Source organism: Halyomorpha halys, unplaced genomic scaffold, assembly GCF_000696795.3.
Source record: "Halyomorpha halys isolate HHAL.00 unplaced genomic scaffold, Hhal_1.1 Scaffold91.1, whole genome shotgun sequence".
Lineage (NCBI taxonomy): Eukaryota > Metazoa > Arthropoda > Insecta > Hemiptera > Pentatomidae > Halyomorpha > Halyomorpha halys.
The window spans coordinates 2,255,816-2,278,504 of record NW_027110755.1 but is presented as its reverse complement, the minus strand read 5'-3'; the positions used below and the strand labels follow the sequence as shown (position 1 = coordinate 2,278,504).

General features: G+C 32.7%; 2 protein-coding genes across 10 annotated transcripts in view; one reads left to right on the top strand and one right to left on the bottom strand.

Moving 5' to 3' along the window:
- RhoGAP15B (RhoGAP_ARAP and RA_ARAPs domain-containing protein RhoGAP15B) overlaps positions 1 to 8,575 on the bottom strand; it is a 28,448-nt gene extending 19,873 nt beyond the window's left edge. The window contains exons 1-4 of the mRNA XM_014415033.3: positions 6,725 to 8,575; positions 3,758 to 3,944; positions 3,512 to 3,629; positions 1,621 to 1,860 (exon numbers count right to left, since the gene is read on the bottom strand). Coding sequence (XP_014270519.1) covers positions 1,621 to 1,860; positions 3,512 to 3,629; positions 3,758 to 3,944; positions 6,725 to 8,304 — 2,125 coding nt within the window. The 5' untranslated portion in view covers positions 8,305 to 8,575. The remainder of the gene's footprint in view (positions 1 to 1,620; positions 1,861 to 3,511; positions 3,630 to 3,757; positions 3,945 to 6,724) is intronic.
- Positions 8,576 to 8,830: 255 nt separating this feature from the next.
- The window catches only part of Pkn (serine/threonine-protein kinase N), a 113,066-nt gene continuing 99,207 nt past the window's right edge, over positions 8,831 to 22,689 (top strand). For 2 of the 9 annotated variants that reach the window (XM_067048902.1, XM_067048899.1), the window contains exons 1-3: positions 8,831 to 9,074; positions 9,926 to 10,133; positions 10,899 to 11,232. In XM_067048902.1, coding sequence (XP_066905003.1) covers positions 9,948 to 10,133; positions 10,899 to 11,232 — 520 coding nt within the window. In that variant the 5' untranslated portion in view covers positions 8,831 to 9,074; positions 9,926 to 9,947. Of the gene's footprint in view, positions 9,075 to 9,527; positions 9,750 to 9,925; positions 10,183 to 10,898; positions 11,233 to 22,689 lie in introns of those variants that run through there. The other 7 variants (XM_067048901.1, XM_014414979.3, XM_067048906.1 and 4 more) reach the window with 6 other exon arrangements.

Here is a 22,689-nt window from a genome sequence, read left to right as displayed (position 1 = left end):
AAGAACAAATAGTTTATAACTATTTAATGAACGATGTTTTGCAGGGCTGTTCAAAGCGATAGATTAAACAGACCTATATATATCTGTTCGGTTTAACCTATCGCTTTGAACAGCCCTGATGAAGCCCTGCAAAGTGGGACGAAACATAGGACATTAAATAGTTATAAACTATTTGTTCTTTTTTTGACCTCAACCCTGACCATCTTCTTATATTAAAGAAAGAAAATATGTGTTCTATACATAAATCTATAAATATATACAGCCTTTATCTTCATTTAACACTTTAGAACTATTTATGTCTGTTAACACTAATTATGTATCCATAGCGTTAGTTATTTTCTAATTATTCAATATATCCTTTTATTCATTGGGATTATCTTGTTTTATGATCTTAGTCCTAATGAAGGCTTGAAATTCTGGCCAAAACGTTAGCACTAATAAATAAGTTTTAACTTATTATTACTTATTCAGAGGTAACCAACGTATTCTAACCATGGTGGGGAGTCAACTTCCACCATTTTCAATCTTTTCCATGGAAATGAAAAGAGCCGACCCCCCTGGCTGGATTCGAACCAGCACCGCTTGCAGTCATGAGAGAGTCGCTTAACTCCCTCAGCTACACACAGCCCAATTCTGTTCTTCTTTGACCAGAACAACCATCTTCTCATATATACCAATATTTAGTTTTATCAACAATCTAGAGTAAGTCCTGGAATCCTCTCGGAGTTCCCATGACACCATAATCCATTACTGACATGTGAAAGGTCCTTGACAGTGCTATCCACCAAACATAGCTTTGACAGTGCTAGTACACTATCTACCAAACATAGCTTTGAAGGTTCTTTACAGCACTACTACCCTATCCACCAAACATAGCTTTGAAGATTCTTTACAGCACTACTACCCTATCCACCAAACATAGCTTTGAAGGTTCTTTACAGCACTACTACCCTATCCACCAAACATAGCTTTGAAGGTTCTTTACAGCACTACTACCCTATCCACCAAATATAGCTTTAAAAATCCTTTACAGCACTACTACCCTATCCACCAAACATAGCTCTGAAAGTCCTTTACAGCACAACCCTATATACCAAACTTAGCTTTGAAATTCCTTCACAGTGCTACTACCCTATCCACCAAACATAGCTCCGAAAGCCCATCACAGTTCTATTACACTATCTACCAAACATAGCTTTGAAGGTCCTTTATAGCATTACTATTCTATGCTGTTATGACAATACCGGGTTGAGAAAAAAAAAGTTAATTTAGTTTAATAACAATATCAACTACTATATGTTAATATAAGTAGTAAACAAATACTACATATGTAAATGTAGAAAATAGAATGAAAAATAATTTTTCAAGGATACTTTGGATAGAAATTATATAATAATACTTTGAATAAGACATGGGCAATCACATTAGTCTGTAAAAATGATAATTTAATAAATTATAACAATTTAATGATTAAGGTGGTCTTCTTGGAAAGGACCGAAACATTGGAAGATTTTTAAAATAAAAACCACTCTCAAACAATCAATATATTAAATCAGTCATAAAAAAAAAAAAAAAATGTTATATGCTGATATCAAGTTATCAGATAGTAAGATATATTACCATGGGCATAAACAAAGTTAATACACTTGTCAACAATGACAGGTACAAAATCTTTTGTAAGCTGCTGTTCCTCCAAGGATGTACCATTTCTTAAAGCCGCCGCTTTGATGATGAAATGCCAGTTTTTAGTTTCTTTATCATTGTCCATTTGTATATACAAAGTATCTTCAACTGAATGAATTTTTATGTAAGAACCAGTTTCACTGGTACTTTCACACTTTCCTTCATCGTTAGCCAGAACTGCAAACATACATAAATGAATATTATAAAACATAAACCTGGATAAAAAAAAATGCATAAGGATACATTTGAAAGGTACTGTTGCAACATTTAAATAGAGAGGGAGATGGGCGCAGGAATCCACCTCACTCTTTGAGGAATGATCAAACCATAGTGCCCTAATTCTTACTTTATAGCCATACTGCTAGTGAATTCCCAAAGTAGCTAAAAAGATTACAGACCTTCTGTGGAAGAAAGTAGTACATTTAAATTGGGTTGACCTGTACACTGGTCCTCGTCCTGCTTCAGGGGAGTATGTAATGACTTAGGGACCCTGATTTCCAAAAAGCCTCTGTTGTCCCAAATTGAGGACTAAGGATAGTCACATCAATTCCTGGTATCACAAAGAAGAGTAACCAGAATATACCCGAAATTAGAGATCTAGCTTTATAAAAAGCAACATTTCATCAACAATGCACTGAAAATCAGTAGTTAGTGAATTTATTTTGAGAAATCTATATCTCAAAAATTATTCCACATACAAATATCTATTAGTACTCAAATTAAAGCTAGTTTAAAGTACTATAAAGTAGTTTATGACATTTATATTCGTAGGAGTAGTAGTTTTTATGATATTTGGCCAAGTTAATTGATTTATAGTTCAATGTGCACAATTCATATTCATATGTGAATATCATAAAAACTACTAACCCTACAAAGAAACGTGTCATAAACTACTTTATAGTGATTTAAATTACCTTTATTTTAAGTGCTAGTGGACATCTGTACGTAAAATGGTTATTGAGATATAGATTTCGGAAAATAAATTCACTAGGGGCACTTAACAGCCCTGTTATATGATCTAGAACTGTTAAAGATTGCAATACAGTACTCAACAAATTCCCATGTTACAACTAAGTCAGTATTGGATGGGTCACTGATCAATGGGGTATACCTGGTAACGGCTAGCTAAAAGCGGTTCTGAGATCACTCCTATTACCCTCTAAAGCAATGTTATATCCGTGAAAACATCAATTTGATACTTCTAAAAAAAAAATGAAATCTTCTATGAAATATCTGGTGTTTCCGCTCAGACAACTTTCCTTACCACTTTGGCTGCTAATATCAATATAATAATTCCTTACTGTATCTTCACTTAAATTGAAAGAGATTTTATTATTATTTCCTAATCTTTTCAGTTTATATTATTTGACAATTTAATTATCCTACAAAAAAGCATCTGTAATGTTCCAAGATATATATGAGTTTTGATTTATTCGAAATATTAAAAAAACAAAATTAAAAAACCTGGATGTTCATGGAAAATTACTTTTAAAACATGGGATAAAAATTCAATGTCATATTAGCTAATGCTAGTCGAATTTAAATACATTTTTTTTGTTCTGTATCCTTATTCAAGGTTTGAAGGAAATAAAAATATGAAATAATAAGAAATGTGGAGTGAAATAGGTTTATTTAAATTGATTCTAAATGAGCTAAAATATAAAAAAAATGAGTTAGAATCTGGTGATATCTTAATTGGTAAACAATACATTTTACATGAAAATCCTGAGCCTAGTGATTAACCTTTTGAATTTAAGGCATACTATAGTTTACAAACAGGTAATATTTCAACAGTAATAATTCTCGATTTTCCTAAGTAATCACTTACCAATGCATCTAGCTTTTCTTAAATCTATATCCTTAGATTTTCCTTCAATCTGACAGTAGTATAATGTTCTGTTACAAAGAAGAATCCAGGCTCCATGCCAATCACTACTGACACCCTCCTAAAATATACAAATATATGATTTAATAAACAATAAATCAGAGAAAAGAATATAATTAGAATAAAACCAATGATTCTTGGAGAGTTTAGCACATTTCAGGTTCTTGTATACTTGAATGACATGACTACCTTCAAAAAACATTGACCAGCACGGATATAATCAACTGTTAACGCAGCAGGAAAGACATTTGTTAAAGATTCTAAAATTGTCCTCATCCACAGTTTAGAATCAGTAGGCGAGGGGCATCCAAATAAGTGAGGTTTAATTCTTCCAACTGTACTCAGCTCCCAACAAATTAAAGGCTCTCCTTCAGAACTAGAAAGAGAAACAAGTTTTTAATAAAACAAACTAACAAAATTACAATAGATTAATTAGTTTAATTGATAGAAAAGTTAACTATTAAAATTAAAAACTGAAGATAACTTGTTTATAGGAAGAGAGGATGTAATTATTATCATTCAGGAATGAAAGCCAACTAATATATTTTGTTTCCTTTCAAAAAATGAGCAGAAACATTACATAACATTTATGTTTAAAGTTATTATAAGATAATAAAAATCCTGATGATTGACTACAAACAAGAGCATTGTTGAAACCACTACAACTAGTGTAGGAAGGATGGGGTTGTGAATACATTCATTAGTGTCAAGAATTGTTTCATTATGATATTAAAAGAGAAATTCGCTTATAAATTTTAATTTGTTACAATTATTCTATTTATACCAAAGATCATACACAGTTACATCTAGTTACAGATTATTTAAAAATAATGAGGACTGGAGAAAATAGGCACAAAAACAATGGTAAGAAAGTAATCAATACAAACTAATAAACTTACCTAAACCGAATAATATGATGAATGAAATGAAAAACATGAAATACCAGATCATATTTACTCTGATTTTAATGTAGTAATGCCAAAATGGTAGATGGGTTTGTTTTCTTTATTGGTAATGAGAAAAAAGTCCACTATTGTAGTCAGTAACAACCTAACACTATAGTGATTAGTGTTAGTGCAAATTTAGACCACAACTAGAAAAGATGGTGTTTGGGTTTTGTTCAGCTCTTAAGCGAGCTTAGAGAGCAATCCCATTAAAGCAGTAATAATAATGATGTAGATTATAACCCGTAACAATAGATTAGTGTGCATAAGTGAGTACTCACCTACCCACAATTGAGTGATACTTGTGAAATATTACCAAAATAGCAATACAGTTGGATGAAACACAATCAGAAAACATTACCTAAATGAAGACATTTTGCTATGTGGATTCAATTTCAGCAATTTTATTTAGAGTGTTCCAGATGAAAACAAGGAGATTTCATAGACCAATTCTATGTCACCATTGTGACAAAAAAAAGTCTATATTAGCCATCATTCAATTTTAAACCATTTCATATTCATCATTCATATCACAGATCTTATTAGTGGAATTAACAACGGATAAATCTTCTCCAGGAGTAATTAGTTTTTTCGGAAAAATCTCTACAATTAATGAGCTACATCAACAATTTTAACAAGAGCTATAAATTTAAAATAGATCGAAGAATAAAAAAAATTAATGTATAGGAAGATGGTCAGGGTTGCGGTCAAAGGAGAAACAAAAATAGTTTACAACTATTTATTTTCCATTTTTGTTTCTCCTTTGACCGCAACCCTGACCATCTTCCTAAACATCAATTTTTACGGTCAACTATATATACATATATAAAAAAATTAATGTTTAAATTTCTACAAACTGTTAAAAATTGGATGATGGTTAGAATCTCATTTATCTGGGAGACTTACCCAACCTATTAAACAGGTATGTGGCACCGGTGAATAATGATTGAGGGCAATTTTGTGGATTTTAGGTTTTTCAAACCTTTTTTTCTCTATAAAGCACTAGATGTAGAACATGGATATTTTACAAGAAGAAGGTTGGAGGTGAGGGGGATGCAGTCAGAGGGAAGCACACAAATAACTAAAACTAATTTTCTTAGTGCTTATGTTTCAACTATTACAAGAGTACTGACTCCTATTCAAGACATTAAAGAAAAAGGGAAATAAAGTAGATTTGAAAAACTGAATTGCACATAACTCACTATTCACAGGTGTAATGATGGGGTTCTACTTTGGCCTAAGGAGAGTTGATATTCATTATATCATACATGTATGAAATAAGTTCCACCTTTTTTTTGTTTTAACCATTAATCAACAAAAGTAATTCAATACATATGTATATATAGTTGACCGTAAAAATTTAAATATAAGATGGTCAGGATTGCAGTCAAAAAAAGACCAAATAGTTCTTAATGTCCGACGTTTCGCCCCACTTTGCAGGGCTCCATCAGGGCTAACAAGATACAAAAAAAAAAGTGAGAATATTACAACAATAAGGTAATTTAAGATAGGATAAATATTATGTAAAAATAAAGTGATAAGAAATCACATATAAATAAAAGGAAGGAAGACATAAAATAGTATCAATATAAAATAAACTTGAATAAACAGGGTTTTACGCCCTTAAGCTTACAACAACAACTTGAATCAACAATGATAAGAATAAAAGATAAGTAACAATAACAAGAGTAAAATTTTTTAAAAAATACGTAAAATATATAGTTAAAAAAGTACAGGAGACATACATAAAACAAAAACAATATGAAAATAAAAAAAGAAGAAAGTAGAGATTAAATAAACGTCTTGAAAGAATAATAACTCTTAAATATTGTCTCTGTTAAATTATTAAATAACTCTTGCTATTGTTACTTATTTTTTATTCTTATCATTGTTTATTCAAGTTTATTTTATATTGATACTATTTTATGTCTTCCTTCCTTTTATTTATATATAATTTCTTATCACTTTATTTTTACATAATATTTATCCTAGCTTAAATTACCTTATTGTAGTAATATTCTGATTTTTTTTTTTGTATCATTTAGCCTTGATGAAGCCCTGAAAAGTGGGGCGAAACATCGGACATTAAAATAGTTATAAGCAATTTGTTCTTTTTTTGACCCCAACCCTGACCATCTTCTTATATTTAAAAGTTATTAAATATTAGCACAACTCAAAATTAACTACAGATTGAAAGATATTAAACTAATACCTTAATTTGACGTCCAGAACAGTTTGAATGCTAAGTATTGAATCTAAAGCAATCACTTCTTTATTCCCACCATTTTTATCAACAGTCAAAGTAATTTTTCCATCAGCTATTTGGCACCACTTTTTCAACAGATCTTTGGTTTTTTCTCCATTAGATGGTGACTTAAAAATATAGCCATTATGCAATAGAGAGGACATTTTTTGTCCATCTTCTCGCACTTTTTGGCTTTTCCTTGACATAACAGGTGACCAAGGTGCTGCAGCATCAGCAACCATTTTTATTGCACGTTTCATACTACTCCATCTAATCAAGCTACTCTTCTTTCTCCCTTGTGTAAGTACAGGAATTTCTTTTGGAACATCTTCTATTCCTAGCAAACATTGATTAGCAGCGCCTCTATGGTACAAGAAATATTCACCAGAATCATTGGCTACCAATGAGGTAGATGAATGCATATCAAGCATAGCAGGAGAAGTGGGTGATTTTTGTAACTCATTCTTACCATGAAAAACATCTTTAGCATCAAGGTGTATTTTTAATTTATCTTCCTTTTCTTTTCTAGAGGTTCGCCCTTCAAACAAAGGGTCAAATTCATCTATTACTGATTTTGTAGCAAATGATCTCTTACTTTTAGTAGACATGCTGCGCAAGGAAGCAGATATTTGCCAGTTCTCATAGTTTGAATTAGTTAAAATATTTGTACTACAAACTGAACTCACTTCACTAGATGGGCAAATGATAGGTTTTTTGAATATTCTAGGTTTAGCTGGTTCCTCACTATATATATTTTGGGAAGACTCAGTAGGTAAATATTCAATTGCAACATTTTCATAACTATGGCCTCTTTGCTTGGCAAGAGCAAAAGGAACATCATAATAATTAAAAGATTTGGAATCTTCCAACTCACTGGAGGAAGCATACGAATTAGAAGCACCATTAGCACTTTCCGATCTATGAATTTCTTCATAATAGCTACTATTACTAGCAACTGACAATTCAGGGGATGGCAAAGAAGTAAATAAATTTCCAGAAAACACTGATTGATTTGATCGAATCTCATCATAAAGTGATTCATCGGGTAAAGGTGGAGGCGGATAACATGGTGGGCTAGATGATACTGAAGGACAATCAAAAATATCTTCTGGTTCAGACAGTGGAGAATCAAAACTTATATTTCTAAAAATATCATCAGAAGGAAGGGAAAGACACCGGTGTTTGTCAGTATCACCATCCTTCTCTGATGGCTCTTCAACACCCAATACTGTGTGGCGTTTACCCAAAATATTACGTACTGAAGTTTCCATTTTGGAGCTTACATTTTTAGCTGAGTTTAAGACAGCATTACTTTTTTCTTGCACATTACTAGTTACTCTTCTCAAACTCTTGCGAATAGTATTTGGATGAAGTAATGGAGGCTTAGATGGTTTAATATTCTCATTATCAACTGTTGATGTTTCATCTGTAAGAGCTTCCAAATTTGTAATATTTACAACTGTCCTGGGAAGAGGAACAGGTGTCTTGGTCATATTTCTATTTCGGGGCAATGGAACAGGCCCAGAGGGTAAGTTGTTTCCTTCCATTACAACATAAACTAAACAAAGAACTTCTAGGAAATCATACTTATTTATAAACACACTACAAAAATGAACGAAATATAAATTTTCATTAAAAAACCAAGAAACTGAACTTCCATCATAAAATGGTGATATTTAAAAGGAATCTAAAAGGAAAATAGCATTATCAAAATGAATACCACACAGTTCAAAAGGTTGACATAAAAACTGATGTTCACTATCAACCAATAACACAACACATACGTGACTCATAACTGGTGGAATGAGTGGTTTAATTTATCTGCATCAAACAACTTAACACTTGTTGCTGTAATTCAGATAGCATTGATAATAATTTTAATTATAAACACAATTTATAAGTAAACAATGAAATAGATAGAAAGTATTTTTTCATTATATATTTTTTTAAAAAACGTTTATATTCATCAGTGTAAAATAATTGACACTGAGCTAATTGATATAGCTTTGAAATATGGACCAATAGGAAAGCCCCTGGAGTTAAATGAGAAATGAATGCTTCTTGAAAGGCTATTGGCTGTTAGCTCAATCAGTCGGTAAGATTGTGGAGTGGAAGATGGTTTTGGTGTGATGTGTCAGTTTAACCTCAATTTGTATTCTACGTATGAAGTGATATTTGGCGGTCTTTTTTCTTTATGACTTATTCATGTTTTTAAATTGTATGAGCATTTCGGAGTTTTATATGTTTGAATTGTAATTCACCCTGTATGTATTGTGCTACACCTTATATTAAGATGGCGGACTACAGTTATTATCAAGTAAGTATTTAACAATTTGTTTTATCATTCGTATTTTACAGCTTAAAAATGTACTCTATAACTTCAAAGCTTCTTATGTAACTGTGAGTATGCCTGATTGCTTATCCATGTGTGGATTCATGTTTAACTTTATTCTAATCTTGATATACAAGTAATCATATATATTTTAATAAATTAATATTTTCCTCCATTTAGTAAAATATTTCTTTACTAGTCCTCTTAATAATGAAATTAAATTTCTTTGGTGACAGTTTGTGTGTGTCTTCTAATGCCTGAATGTCAAACCTACTATTGATACAATAATTATTCATCATCATCGATACTATTAATTTATGATATGTTCATTGTATCATTCTTGATGTTTTAAGAAAAAACATAATCCATCTCTCAAGTATTCAGTATCCTTCCCCGATCTACCTATGGGAAAGAACTTGCATGGGAAAAGAATACAATGAAATAAGAGGAAATCGGTAATTGTTTGAAGAGTTGAGAAAGATAATTGTGATAAGAACATTGGAGGGGAGAGGGGATGGGATCCTTTGAAGTGGAAATGTTTCTTTTAGCTTTCAGTAACTATTTTGCCATGATGTGAGGTGTGGTGTTAAATTATTCTCCCGGACTGTGATGATTCTTTATAAGGTGAAGCCCCTGAAATACAAATCTCTTTATGTCACTGTAAGTATAGGTCCTGTTCCCGTCATTTTTATCTATTTACAAAAGTTTTGGTCTGTTTACGTAGTTAATTGGTAGATATTCTAAATTGTTGTTTGAGTTCTAGCTGTCATCCTACCCATGAAATATTTATTGTTTTAAATGATTTAAATTTCTAAATGCCCCAATAATGTTAACAGATACTATGAATAACCATGATGAATGATATGGTCAGAGAAACCTAAAAGAAGTCATTCGACTCACCATAATGGCTTATCACATCCCGCTCTCCTTACAGTTGGTCTTTTCTTGAATTATTTTTGGGGAATGAATATATTCATGAGAAATGTATTGAATACTTCTGTTGGGCGTAACTGTTTTGAAGTGCAACGAACATCTTTTGGGACGGTGAGTCGAATGGCAGAGAAAATTTCATCTAGTATGCAGCATGCCCTGAGTAATGATATCACACCATTTAATTTTTTGTAGTAGTACTTCTTTTCTGTAGTATTAATGATATTTCTCCAATTTTTGCATGTCCGAAATTTTATCTTAAACTTGCTTGATTCACACATTTTATTTTAGCACTATACGGCCTTTTTAAACTATGCTAATATCCATGTATATGTATATTCAGTGTTAGTAGTTGATCTTCAGTTTATTTAATTGCTAGGTTTTCAGTTGTATACATTATGTCTCATACTTTTCTACATCTTAAATGATATAATGTTTCCTTTATTTCTATGATTTCTTTTTTACATTATTGAATTATTGGTACAAAGTTTTATGCTATGAAATAGATATTTCAATGCTGATTCCACTTTTATACATACTTCATGATGAGTGATAATTTTATTTTCTGAATGTATATTAAAATATTGTAAGAAGATAAATTATTACTATGCAGTGATAGTTTTTTTGAAAATGCTATAAAATTACTTTGCTTCTGTGTAATCACTTTTTAAATGCTTCCTTTATTTGATATCGATGTAACATAGTTTGGTATCCTTATCACTTATTCTTATGTAGGTGTCATAATATTAAGAAACAAAATAATTTATTTTTTTGTCTGTGTTACATAATTATCGTAATGCTTATGCTTTGCAAAGTAGTCCTTAGAAGTCAAGATATTTTAGTTTTGTACTAAATTTGTATATATTTTTATTTCTTTAGGGGGATTACATTCGGCATCCTGTGTTGTATGAATTAAGTCACAAATATGGGTTCCAAACGGAGTCTCTTCCTGAATCTGCTCTTCCTTACAAATTGGAAGAACTTAAAGAGCATATTCGAAGAGAAATTCGCAAAGAACTTAAAATTAAGGAAGGAGCAGAAAAATTACGAGAAGTGGCTAGAGATAGGAAGTCATTGTCAGATGTAGCCACCATAGTTAAAAAATCAAATTCTAAGTTAAGTGAGTTGCAAGCAGAATTACAGGAACTGGAATCGCAGATCATTCTTACACAAGGACAAGACAGTGATCAACACTCATCCAATAATGGACATGGTAAGCATTTTTTTTTTTTTTATTTATAAGCACAGTAATAAGATTGTGAATAAAGCATTTTATTGTTGATAATTGATTCTTCAAATCTCATGACATCATGTTCCTATTTTCATAACTGCTTTCCTCAAGGATTTATTTTATTTAATTCATATTTATTAAATAGTTGACAGTAGTATTGAATTATATAATTATAAGCTCATTAAATCACTGGCATTATTGTATTGCTTTTTATACCAGAGCATTGTTGGGTTCAGGACAATGTAGGTTCAATTCAGGAGCAGATCTAGTAATGTGAAGGCCTTAAGTTGTAAACATGTAAGGAGTCCTTTCTCCAAGATAATATGTTCCAATAAAATTCATACAAACAGTTAAAAAATATATCTACAAGGCCGTACATTTAAAACTGGACTTTTATATTTGTGAAAGGATTTTTTGTGATTTCCAAATTTTTAATTTAAGATATTTTAAAATTTGAGCCCCTCAGGGGATCTCTGCTGTCTGGAACCCAACATGATTGCTTAGTTTGCTTATTATTTGGTCCGTCCCTGGTTCGACTCCCAGCTGGGGCAGAGCATTTTCAATGGTCCTCTTGGAAATGAATCTTGACTCTTTCACTCAGATTAGTTTGTGACGGAAACGTTTAGGTCACTGTCAGATGTTGGCAAAAAGGGCAACTAGTTCCTCCCTCTATATTCGACCTGTTAAATAGCAGTTGTTCAAGGGTACATAGGATATATATATATTTTATTGGGGCTCATGAAATGGCTCAATTTTACCATGTAGAATATGAATTGATTTAGAAATTTTTAAGAAATGAATTATAAAACCTTTAGTTTTGATTGAAACATGTGTTTGATTTTGTTAACTTTTACTTTTGTTTACTTTATTAACCTAATATTATGATATAATAGTTTGATGCATGTTTTATTATTTCTTAATTCGTCTAATCATCAATTGTGGTAAGTTTAAATTATTAAAAAACCAATATAAAATGTGAACCATCAAAAATTACTTGTTATTACTAATTTATTTATGAATTAATGGATTCTGCTTCAATCTGTATTAATCACACCAATCCAGCATCTATATCTTTTTTTAATAGCTATTTTTATGTAAATTTGTAATTTTCATGGATTCTCTTTTGCTGTGACATTGATTACTTCTGAATTTTCGATACTCTTCTAATCATTTAAATTTTTCAACTGCTATATTTATTTCAATTATTCATAGTTTAAACTTACACCTGAAAAACAAAAGTTCAGTTCAAATAATGTCTTGAAACACTGCTTGGTGAATTTACAACGTCTTTTTCTATGTAAGCGATAAGCTTCCTTTATGTCTTCAGAAATTAGTTTAATACTACTTCCAGATAAAAATTTCTCATTATTATTACCAATGTAAACCATAAGATCAAGAGTTGATTTTATGGTTTACATTCTTGTGTTACCTCAGTTTATCTTGTAGACATCTACTGTCTGCTACTCAATATTTAATTTTTTTTATTTTTTTCAGTTATATATCAATTCAAATCCCTATATATAGTATAATTTAATAAAAATTATTGAGGGATTGTTTTCATAACATTACTAGCAGAGCTCAAACGTTTCTTAGTTACTACAGTTATTCACAGTACCCTTTGTGTATTCTTTTCTGCGAAAGGTTGAATTGTCCTGTAAAATTCCATGTTATTTCTTAATCAGACTTAATTGATACTTTCTTTTCTCTTTAAACCATAAAGCACATAAATATTTATTAACTTGTTTACACTGCAAGAAGATTAAGAATAGGGTACATGATATTGTTTATTATAGATTGGAATGTTTCTTTTTGCATATAATTGTTCAACAGAATTGTTGTCTCCTTTTGGTAAGTACTCCTGATAACTTGGGTTCCAGGGATTTTGGCACTAATTGCTTATTAATACTGATCAATATCTTTTTAGAGAGTGCATACATAATACCAAGTCTAACTAAGACAGCCTAAAACTAAAATAGATGTTACAGTTAAAAGTGCCCGAAATTTATTTTTAAATCAAAATTTTATGAATGTAGGATAACTAATCAGTATTAAAACTTTTTTGATTAGATACTGTTGAGGAGTCCCATCTTGAGTGGGCCTCATGGATTTGGACCCCACTCCCTCACCTACTTCCTCATGGTGGATTATTTAGTCTTTGCAAAAATGTATGATTTTCTACTAACCAACTATCGTCTGATATGTTTATTATCCGATTATTATATTACCTTACTGCTCAGTATTGTTCGATAGTTGTCACACCAATAAAGCCTGTTTTTTTTAAGTCGAAAGATTATATTATTTAGCTTAAGAACTTCTGTTTTCTCTGAGAACTCTCAAGAATTAGTCTGGAATCAACCACGCATTCATTGGTATAAATAGGACTGTCAGGGATTGAAGACCGCGTTGGTATCGATGTCCCCGATTGTAATACTTTCTATATCTTATGTATTAGTTGTAAAGCTTCTACGATCCTTTAATTTTAGAAATTTTGCAGTAGAAACAACAAATTTTTTATTCACACGTTTATCCCCTCCTCTTCGTCCAATCTTCGAAGCTGACCACGATTGGCATTTAAAATTTATGGCAAACTAAGAATTAAAGTGTGCAGCTTTAATACTTGTATGCCCCTCCAAACACTGAATAAAAGATCTGGAAGTTAAAAATGTCCTTTATACATGTGAACTTTTGTTTTTATGAAAACAAAAATGTTATTGCTTGCTCAGTTTTCTCAAAAAAAGTAACTTTTTTTATTAATTTTTTTACGCCAGTTCGGATTACTGGAGTGTTTAAAGTTCCGAAGTTCGGATTTCCGAGATTACTCTGTATATATATATATTTTCATAGCTGCAAGTAGATCACTGTCATGAAGTTATACGTGATCAAGAAATACAGTAAACTCAAGAAATCTTACTCGATCTTTGTAAGAGGTTGATTACAGGTATATAATTAGTAATTCAAACATTAAAATGACACGAGGGCATAATTTATGTTGTCGAATTTCGAACAGACCAATTGACAATTATTGTGTACAAACCTAACCTAACTAAACATTGTGTACGCGCCTAAACTGAAAAAATAAAATAAGACAAAGAAACTTAAAACGAAACCCCTACCACCACAACATTTCAATGCAGTGATTGAAATGGAGATAGATACAGGTGGTGCTTATTTCATGATCAGGAGCACAATACCATATTTCCCAAAATTTCTGAGCAATTCCTACCGTCCAACCGAACTGTTTTGTCTTGTATGTAATACCTGGTTTCACTGTATTGGTTCTCTCACAGTCACATTTTGTGGTCGTACGTTTATTCTAAATTTATATGTGACATTGATGGAGACAGACAGTATTTATGATTGCGAATGGATCGACGTTTTTGCTTATTTACTTACATTTTAAGAATTCCCTCTCCCATCGCTAAAATTTCCTCTTCAAATACTGATATTGCCTAGACGAACATTTACTTAAATATAGCGACATATTCAGTGAAACAGGTGGTACTTTTGTAGTAAATATTACTTTGGGAGACAATCATCGACCCATTTTTGCTACTGCAAGACGAATTTCATACGCACTCCTAGATGCTTATGCTGACGAGATCATCAAGAACATTGATTTCTAGTTTCTTCCAACAAGTTCAGACTTCTCATTGGAGCCTCACCTACTCGTATTGTCATGAAAGGTAGCAGAATGAGTATAACCGTTGACTACAGAACCACACGCAATCAACAACTGGTCGTCGATGAATATCCAATTTTTCGTGTTGAAGAACTGTTCAAAAATTAAGGTTGCGACTATATGACAGATGCTTTCATGCGTCTGCCTTGCAATGAAGAATCTTGTGAAGTCATGACTTTGAATACACCAACTCATGGGCCGATCAGACCTTCGTGCGCACAATATGGTGTTGCCAGCATTCCTGCTAAATAGCAACGATGTATCAAAAAGGTCTTGTATAACCTCGACTACGCCGGAAATTTTTATGATCTTGTCATTGTTTACTCGACATCTGAAGATTCCTTTTTTTTGAAAGCTAGAATCATTATTTACGGCGAATGCTCAGAGCAATGCTTGCTTCTTCAAAATTTAAATGGACTGAATCCGCCAAGAACTTTTATTATCTTCTGAAAAAGAAGATGACTTCGGTAGATTACATGAAACTTCCTCTAACCCTCGCCACAGATACTAGCCCCGTATGTTTAGGAGCACTGCTCTGCTGTATTATGCCTGATTGCTCAGAGCTTCCAATCAGATATGCCAGCAAAGCTTTAAGTTCCACTGAGAAGTGTTACCCACAAGTGGACCGCGAAGCACTAACTATTGTCTAGGCTGTAAAATCTTCGAGTACCTTTATGCTCGTAAATTTGCCACATAGACTGATAGTGAATCCATTTCTTACAATTCACGCTCTCCCATTGTAACAACTATGCAAATTACCTTGTTAATTTCAATTATGGTATAAAATACAAGGCCAGAACTAAAAACAGTTGATCAGAACTGCAATGCCGATTTCCTTTCTAGAGCAGTCAGAACTTTGAAAACCGAAGAATCTTCTTATAAGGCAAAGATCTTAAGTCCCTTGGCCGTAAGGGAAGGAAAACAAAATATAAAATCTTTGATGGATGTCTCATACTTAGACATAGAGTGATTATCCCACCAAGACTTCGTCGAACGTTGTTAGAACTCCTTCCTCATACATGAAATGAAAGGCGTGTTTCACTCTCTCATCTATTAAGTCTTCAATATCAAGCCATAGAAACGATGGCCAAATTATGTCCTACCGGCCTGCAAAGTTGTAAAATGTTTTCTCTGTTTCGTTCGCATCTCTGGGAATACTCAAATGCTCCATGGGATAGAATTCATATTGACTAATGTTTAGCACCTGGGAAGGACTTGCTGATAATCGTAGACGCATACTCCAAATGGATGACAGTTGCGATCACAAATTAAACTACTTCTCGAGCCACAGCTGATATCCTTGAAAATACATTTGCTCAATTTAGTGTTACCTAAGTAGTACTTTCAAGTAATTTTATGCACGACAATTCCGTTCAAAATACTTTCATTTTTTTAAAAAACAAGACATTCTATTTCATTGTACCTCAGCAGTGTACTATCCTTCGACCAATGGGCAGACCGAACGTATGTTCAAACTTTTAAAAGAATGCTAGAAACTTTAGGAGCAATATCCCACACCATAACAACCACAAGCCTTCATCTCTGCTCTTTCTGTGAAGAATAGTTCGCTCCAGACTGTATCTTGTAAAGCCAGATTTTAAGAGCAGGATGACAGAGAGGCTATTAATAAGCTGTTTACCATTTATCCGCAACTTTTCCACTGGAGATCGATTCATGTTTCGTTCTTACATCGAAGCAACCGAGAAACGGGTACTTGAAGTGATTGTGACTAAACTTGGTGACCTACATTTTGAAATGAAAAGTAATGGTAAATATTTCAAGTGGCACATTGACCAAATCCTACCCATAGAAGGATACCTCCAGTGAGTCAAGAAAGAGGGATCGTCCATACAATTGCCAATCATCCCCCCTCAAATATTTCTTCTCCGAATGTCCTCCTCCTGGTGAGGTTGGGTCACCAAGCTCAAGGGAAACTTCGGTCTTTGGCTTCCTTTGAAGCTCTAGTTCACGATGAACGGTCAACCCAATACATTTTTCCATCATCACCAGTCCCGTAGCCAAGGCATCTCGCCACCCTAGAAGACATAAGACTTAATCCGAAAATCAATGATTCACTTCTCACTTTAACCTGTTTGCTGTGTTTAAAAGCTTACACTAGATTATTTCAAGTATTAATTGATGTGATCGTAGGGTTGTTTTGTATGTAGTACTAATAGAGATAGTTGTGATGTAACCTACCTTTATTGTTGGTAATTTGATTATAATTAAGAAAAATGATCAATTAAATAGGTTATTTCATTATTAATACTAGTGCTACCTACATAATTACTTCTGTACACATAATAGGTTTCATTCAAGAATTCGAGTTATATAATCTATCATCTGCTCTTCACTTTTTTTTTATTATTTTTTTTTTTTATTTAACTACTGCAGAGGTGGAAGTTTTAAATAGATTTTCGTGAAAAGTAACATAGTATTTCGAGTTTTTGATTCTTAAGATTAATCAGAACTATCATGAGAGGACGCTACTGGATTCGATGGAATAGAGTAAAAATAAGAAAAGGTCTTCAGGAAAGTCAGGTTGGTGGGATTCGGACAACTGCCCATGATTTGAATCCTAACCAAGGAATGTTCGAACGATACTATGAGTAGGTGCGGGATTGAAGATGTTCGAACGTTACTATGAGTAGGTGCGGGATTAAAGCTGTTGGAACGTTACTATGAGTAGGTGTGGGATTAAAGCTGTTCGAAGGTTACTATGAGTAGGTGCGGATTAAAGCTGTTCGAACGTTACTATGAGTAGGTGCGGGATTAAAGCTTCCCTTAGCAATCTGAGAATCTGTCACTGAACAGTGAAACATTCTCTTGTACTACAACTATCACCAGTTAACTCTTTCCAAAATATATCTTGGGTGTTATTCTCTTCCATTAGAATCCAATAGAATATAAAAATGTTCTCCATTATGGATTTTGATATATTAAAAGCTTCTTATGACTTAGATGCTGTATTCTGTGTTTATTTCTTTCTTTTTTTTTTTTTTTTTAGGACTCATTGTAGATAGTAATAATCACATTAAATGTGCGTAACTTAACTAACTGTGTGTCGGTGTACACCCATCATATTTTCGAAATGTATATTATTTAGTTTGGCCTTACGTATTAGTGGCTCAAAAGATTTGGGACCGTAAACTTAAACGATTACGTTATCTATCTAGGTTTGTGTTTGAAACAGTCAAACTTACCTGCGAATATCTTGTTGAACTGTTACAGATATGGTGGGAAAACAAAAAATCCAAAACAATACATATTCGTTTTCCCAACTTGCTAAATTATTTAGAGTTGAATAATATTGGAGCAAGGAAAATACCTTGAGGGTTAACAGATTTCTGACTATTACTTTGCTTTCCTCTAATAAGATTGATTAGATCAATTTTGCATGACTAGGATGTGTCTAGAGTAAATGTTATTCAGAGAAGAGGTCGATTCTTAGCCCATTAACGAGAATTACGTGGAAGTGGTCTGGGTAGAAATAAAACAATTTAGTTGTGTTTCATTATTGCTTAACTTATGGGTCAAGACGTCTTAGTTAACCAGATTTGATATGGAGAATGATTTCATTTTGATGGTCAGTGAATGGTGGATACTCTAGCTTCATTGATGTTATTCTTAGTCGCTGATGAAAGATGAACATTTTAGTGTTTATACTGTTCCCTTGCTGAAGTGCTGTGTGGTAGAAGCGATTGGAGAGGTCGATGGCCGACTAGCAAGGCCGGTGTGGGCCGTCCACATGTCTCGGCCAAGACAAGGTGAACTTGTCTTTCTCATCCCTAATAGCTCCTCCCAGCTGTAAACATTTTATTGTATTGTATCCAATAATTTAATTTCCACCCTTCGTAAAATTAGTGTAGTGCTAGGAAGTAACAATTCTGTATCATGATATATATCTTCATTTTTTAACCTAATAAAATGTCGTAAAAATTTCCACTAGCTTAATATATGATGTTATTCGTTTTATTCAAACTTACAACTATAAATTTCTCGTTTTTATTAATCACCTTGGCAGAGTTCAAGACACAGAGGTTTAATTATATTTTTAATTTTTTTACTGAATAATGGTTTTCTATTGCATTGTTCCGTTACTCGAGGAGTGCGAGTTACTACATAATTATGTTTGATTCCAGCCGACAAAGATTTTGGCCCATGTTAAGTACATAGTTATGATCAAAGCATTGATCACGATAAAAAGTTTTGCGTATAGTTCATTGATTAAATAGCCTCTAACAAATAACTACCTGTGTTTATTTCTTGAAATAATTGTTAGATGTTTTAAGCATTGAATTAAATAAATTTTGTCACAAAACACCGAAATAATCATACAATAACCAAAATTCTGGAATAACGTTTAAAATCTTGAAATACTGGAGGTATCTACATTACTGTAGGGCAGATGTTTGGTTTCACTACAATCTGTGACACATGCGAATACATATTTAGGACACGTCGGATCAAAGAAGTGCCCAATGTTAATTCGTTGTACACTTTTATTTTTTATTATAATCTTTAAAAAAAATAATAATAAACAAGTATATCATTCTATTTGAAATTCTAGACTTAGGTTACATAAAGAAAAACTGGAAGATCAGAAAAATAATACGTTAAAATAATTATTACATGCCAATGTTCTGACCCAGTGAAAATCAGATCAGTGTTGTTAAAGGTTTTCATGTTAGGGATTGAAATATAAAACAAATTTTGAGAAGGTAAGGCTTTAATTATCACATGCATACCTACATAAAATACGTAATCCATACTTCTTATTTAATATAAATTTTCGTAAATGCTCTTATATATTTACCAAAAAAAAGTTGCAAGTAATTAAATGACTCACAAATTAGTACTGGCCTCATGAGTCTGTAAATACATACATTTTTCAATGATTTTTTTTCTATAGTGTAATGGTAAGTGGATAAAATATATGGAATAAAATATGTGTCCGCGTCCGGAATGGAGGGATTCCGTACTAGTGGGTTCGAAGCATTGGATTTGTATCTTGTTTTCCGGTATTTTAATAAAATCTCCCATCAAGATACGTTTCACTGTGTTGTATTACATGATCTAAATAAGGTAAGATCTTGTTGGTCCCTGAGCGCCCGGTTCGAAGCAGTAAGAGTTTAGTTCCCACATGGGCCAGTTAATGTTTTTTTCCTGGGAAATACCATACCAGTACCTTAATAAAAGGTGTTTCTTTTTCGACTCAAAATGGAGTATATTGAGTGAGTATTTTAGGACGTCGTTATAATCCAGGGTTGGCCTATCCTCGGCCCTCCGTGGACATTTTTCCGGTCCGCAAAATTCATCACACTTTTACAAAATTTGATTATTTTATAATGGCAAAGTAATGAAAACTAATATATTAAAAAAAAACACATCATTTGTGCATATTTTTATATTTCATTTTTAGTGTTCTATATATCTTTACAATCTGGGTTTAGTATCGTCATTATTATCATATATCTGTGTTTACATGTAAGAATAATAGTAAACACAATAATAAGAGCTACTCATTATGTTTATTTTTTTTCACTTTAAAAAATGTCCATAATTATGAGAGATAGTTGACCGTGGATGACTTGTACGAGGAGAAGATGGTTGAGGGGATGCGGTCAAAATGAAACACTAATAAGTTGGTGTAACTTATTTAATTGTGCCAACGTTTTGGCTAGAGTTTCTAGCCTTCATCAGTGCTAAGGACAGAACAAGATAAGAATGTCTATACTGGGTCTAAATTTAATAAGGGGATATATAATCGTAAATGCGGTCCGGTCGCCGGTGTTGTAGTGCATTTCTTAAGTGGATCATTTGGGTTGGTAATATGTGATAAACATACAGTAGTTCTTGAAGACATTTTTTTTGAACATGGCAGGTATTAAGTTGTCATACTTGTTAACTTAGTAGTAGCTTAAAGTTAAATTTAATGTTTAATCTTGTTGAAAGTGTAATGATTGACTTATCCTCAGATTTACACCTTCGTCTTATTTCTTACTTTCTTCAATCAATTTGAATGATATATGGTGTGTAGTCCTGGGTGTAACCCACTCCCAGGCCAAATCTCGCTGATTTTCTCTTTTTACCCACTTTAATTTCGTCCATCTGAAATAGATTGTTTTTATACCAGTAGACCAAAATTTATGGTGGAATGATACTGTATTGAAGTAATATCGGTAACATTAATAATGAAAAGAAGATTTCATTTTTTTTGTATATGTTCTAAGGACGCGTTATGTTGGCAAGTTAAAAGCCCTGCCGGAGTGGACTATCCCTCAAGGTTGGCGTCAGTAAACGATGTATGAAATGGAGCGACGGGGCGGATGATGGTACACTGCTGGGCGTAACGGGTCATCTCACTCCGTTACAGCCACGGACCGATAGCTCACACACAGGCCTCTAGTTTGATTTTTGTACATCTTTTTTACATTGCTTCATTTACCACATCTTCGTCAAAATAGTCATATTCTGAGGTACAGATATTTCATATTATCTTTCATTTGTTTTGGGATTTGAGTTTTTACTCATTCTTTCCGCGTCCATGATTTGTAGGATCACTCAGCGTGATCGGTTTTCTAGCACAGCGTGGGTTAGAATTCGGTTTTATAAAGATGACCCCTGCCAGAAATATAATGTAGAATAACCCTTTCTATTTGCAATTGCGTGAGTACACAAGGATGTTATGACAAGAGAACAGCGATGTGATGAATTTTTGTCTGATCTTTAAAAATGTCTTAGAAAGTCTTATGCTGTGTTTTAATAGCGGACAATAATACTGGACGGTTGTCTAGCGGTACTGCAGCCGTTAATTATTGCTTCAAATGCGACTATTTTCAATTTTTTTTTATTCAAAATTTATATAAATTTTACTTTCTTGTTGTTCACGATGCAGCTATTTATTCCAGTTTTATTCGCAAACTTGAACAACAGTTTACCAAAACAAGTGGCATTGTTTGAGATTTAAACTTTCAGTTGTGGTGTTATAAAACAAGCTCATACATTTAAGCTAAACCAAGAATCTTATAGTATACAAATGAAACGGATCTAACCTACAAACGCTCTTAGCAACCTGTTTCTTGTTCCTAAGAGGACTGATAACGGTTTCAATGCATCCTTTGTTATCATCCAGACTCCCGGCTGCTTGGCATCGCTCTCCCACCTCCTCCCCTCCACCGTCCATATTCCTTGTTCACTTCATGTTTCGACATTTTTGTTTATTTGATATCAGTTTTTATATTAACTATTTTCGATAGAAGAAGCGTGCTGAGCGGTCCAAAAATGTTTCCGAGCTCTCACCATTTTTATAAAAGGCTCTCATTCTCCTAAATTATTAAACTACTAAATTGCAATTTATTTCGGTATGGAAAATAATGCAAAGAGTTCCGAACAAAAGTATCTAAATTGAAAGAAGAAAGTTGATTGTATGAAGTCGATTGTAAGAAGATAGTCCGGATGGCGGTCAATAAAGGTACCAAATCGTAGAAAAAAAACATTTAATGTTAACTCATGTTTCGCCCCACTTTGTAGGGCTTCGTTAGGGCTGATCTTTTCAACCTTTTTTTTTTAATCAGGAGCAGCCATGACGAAGCCCTGCAAAGTGGAGCGAAACTTAGGTTAGCATTAAATAATAATTATTTTATTTTGTTGCTTTATTGATCGCCATCCGTGCTAGCTTTCTACCAAAATATCTAAAGTACTGTGGACTTTTATTATATATATAACTTATGAGTTGTCAGAACTATAACGGAAAAAAA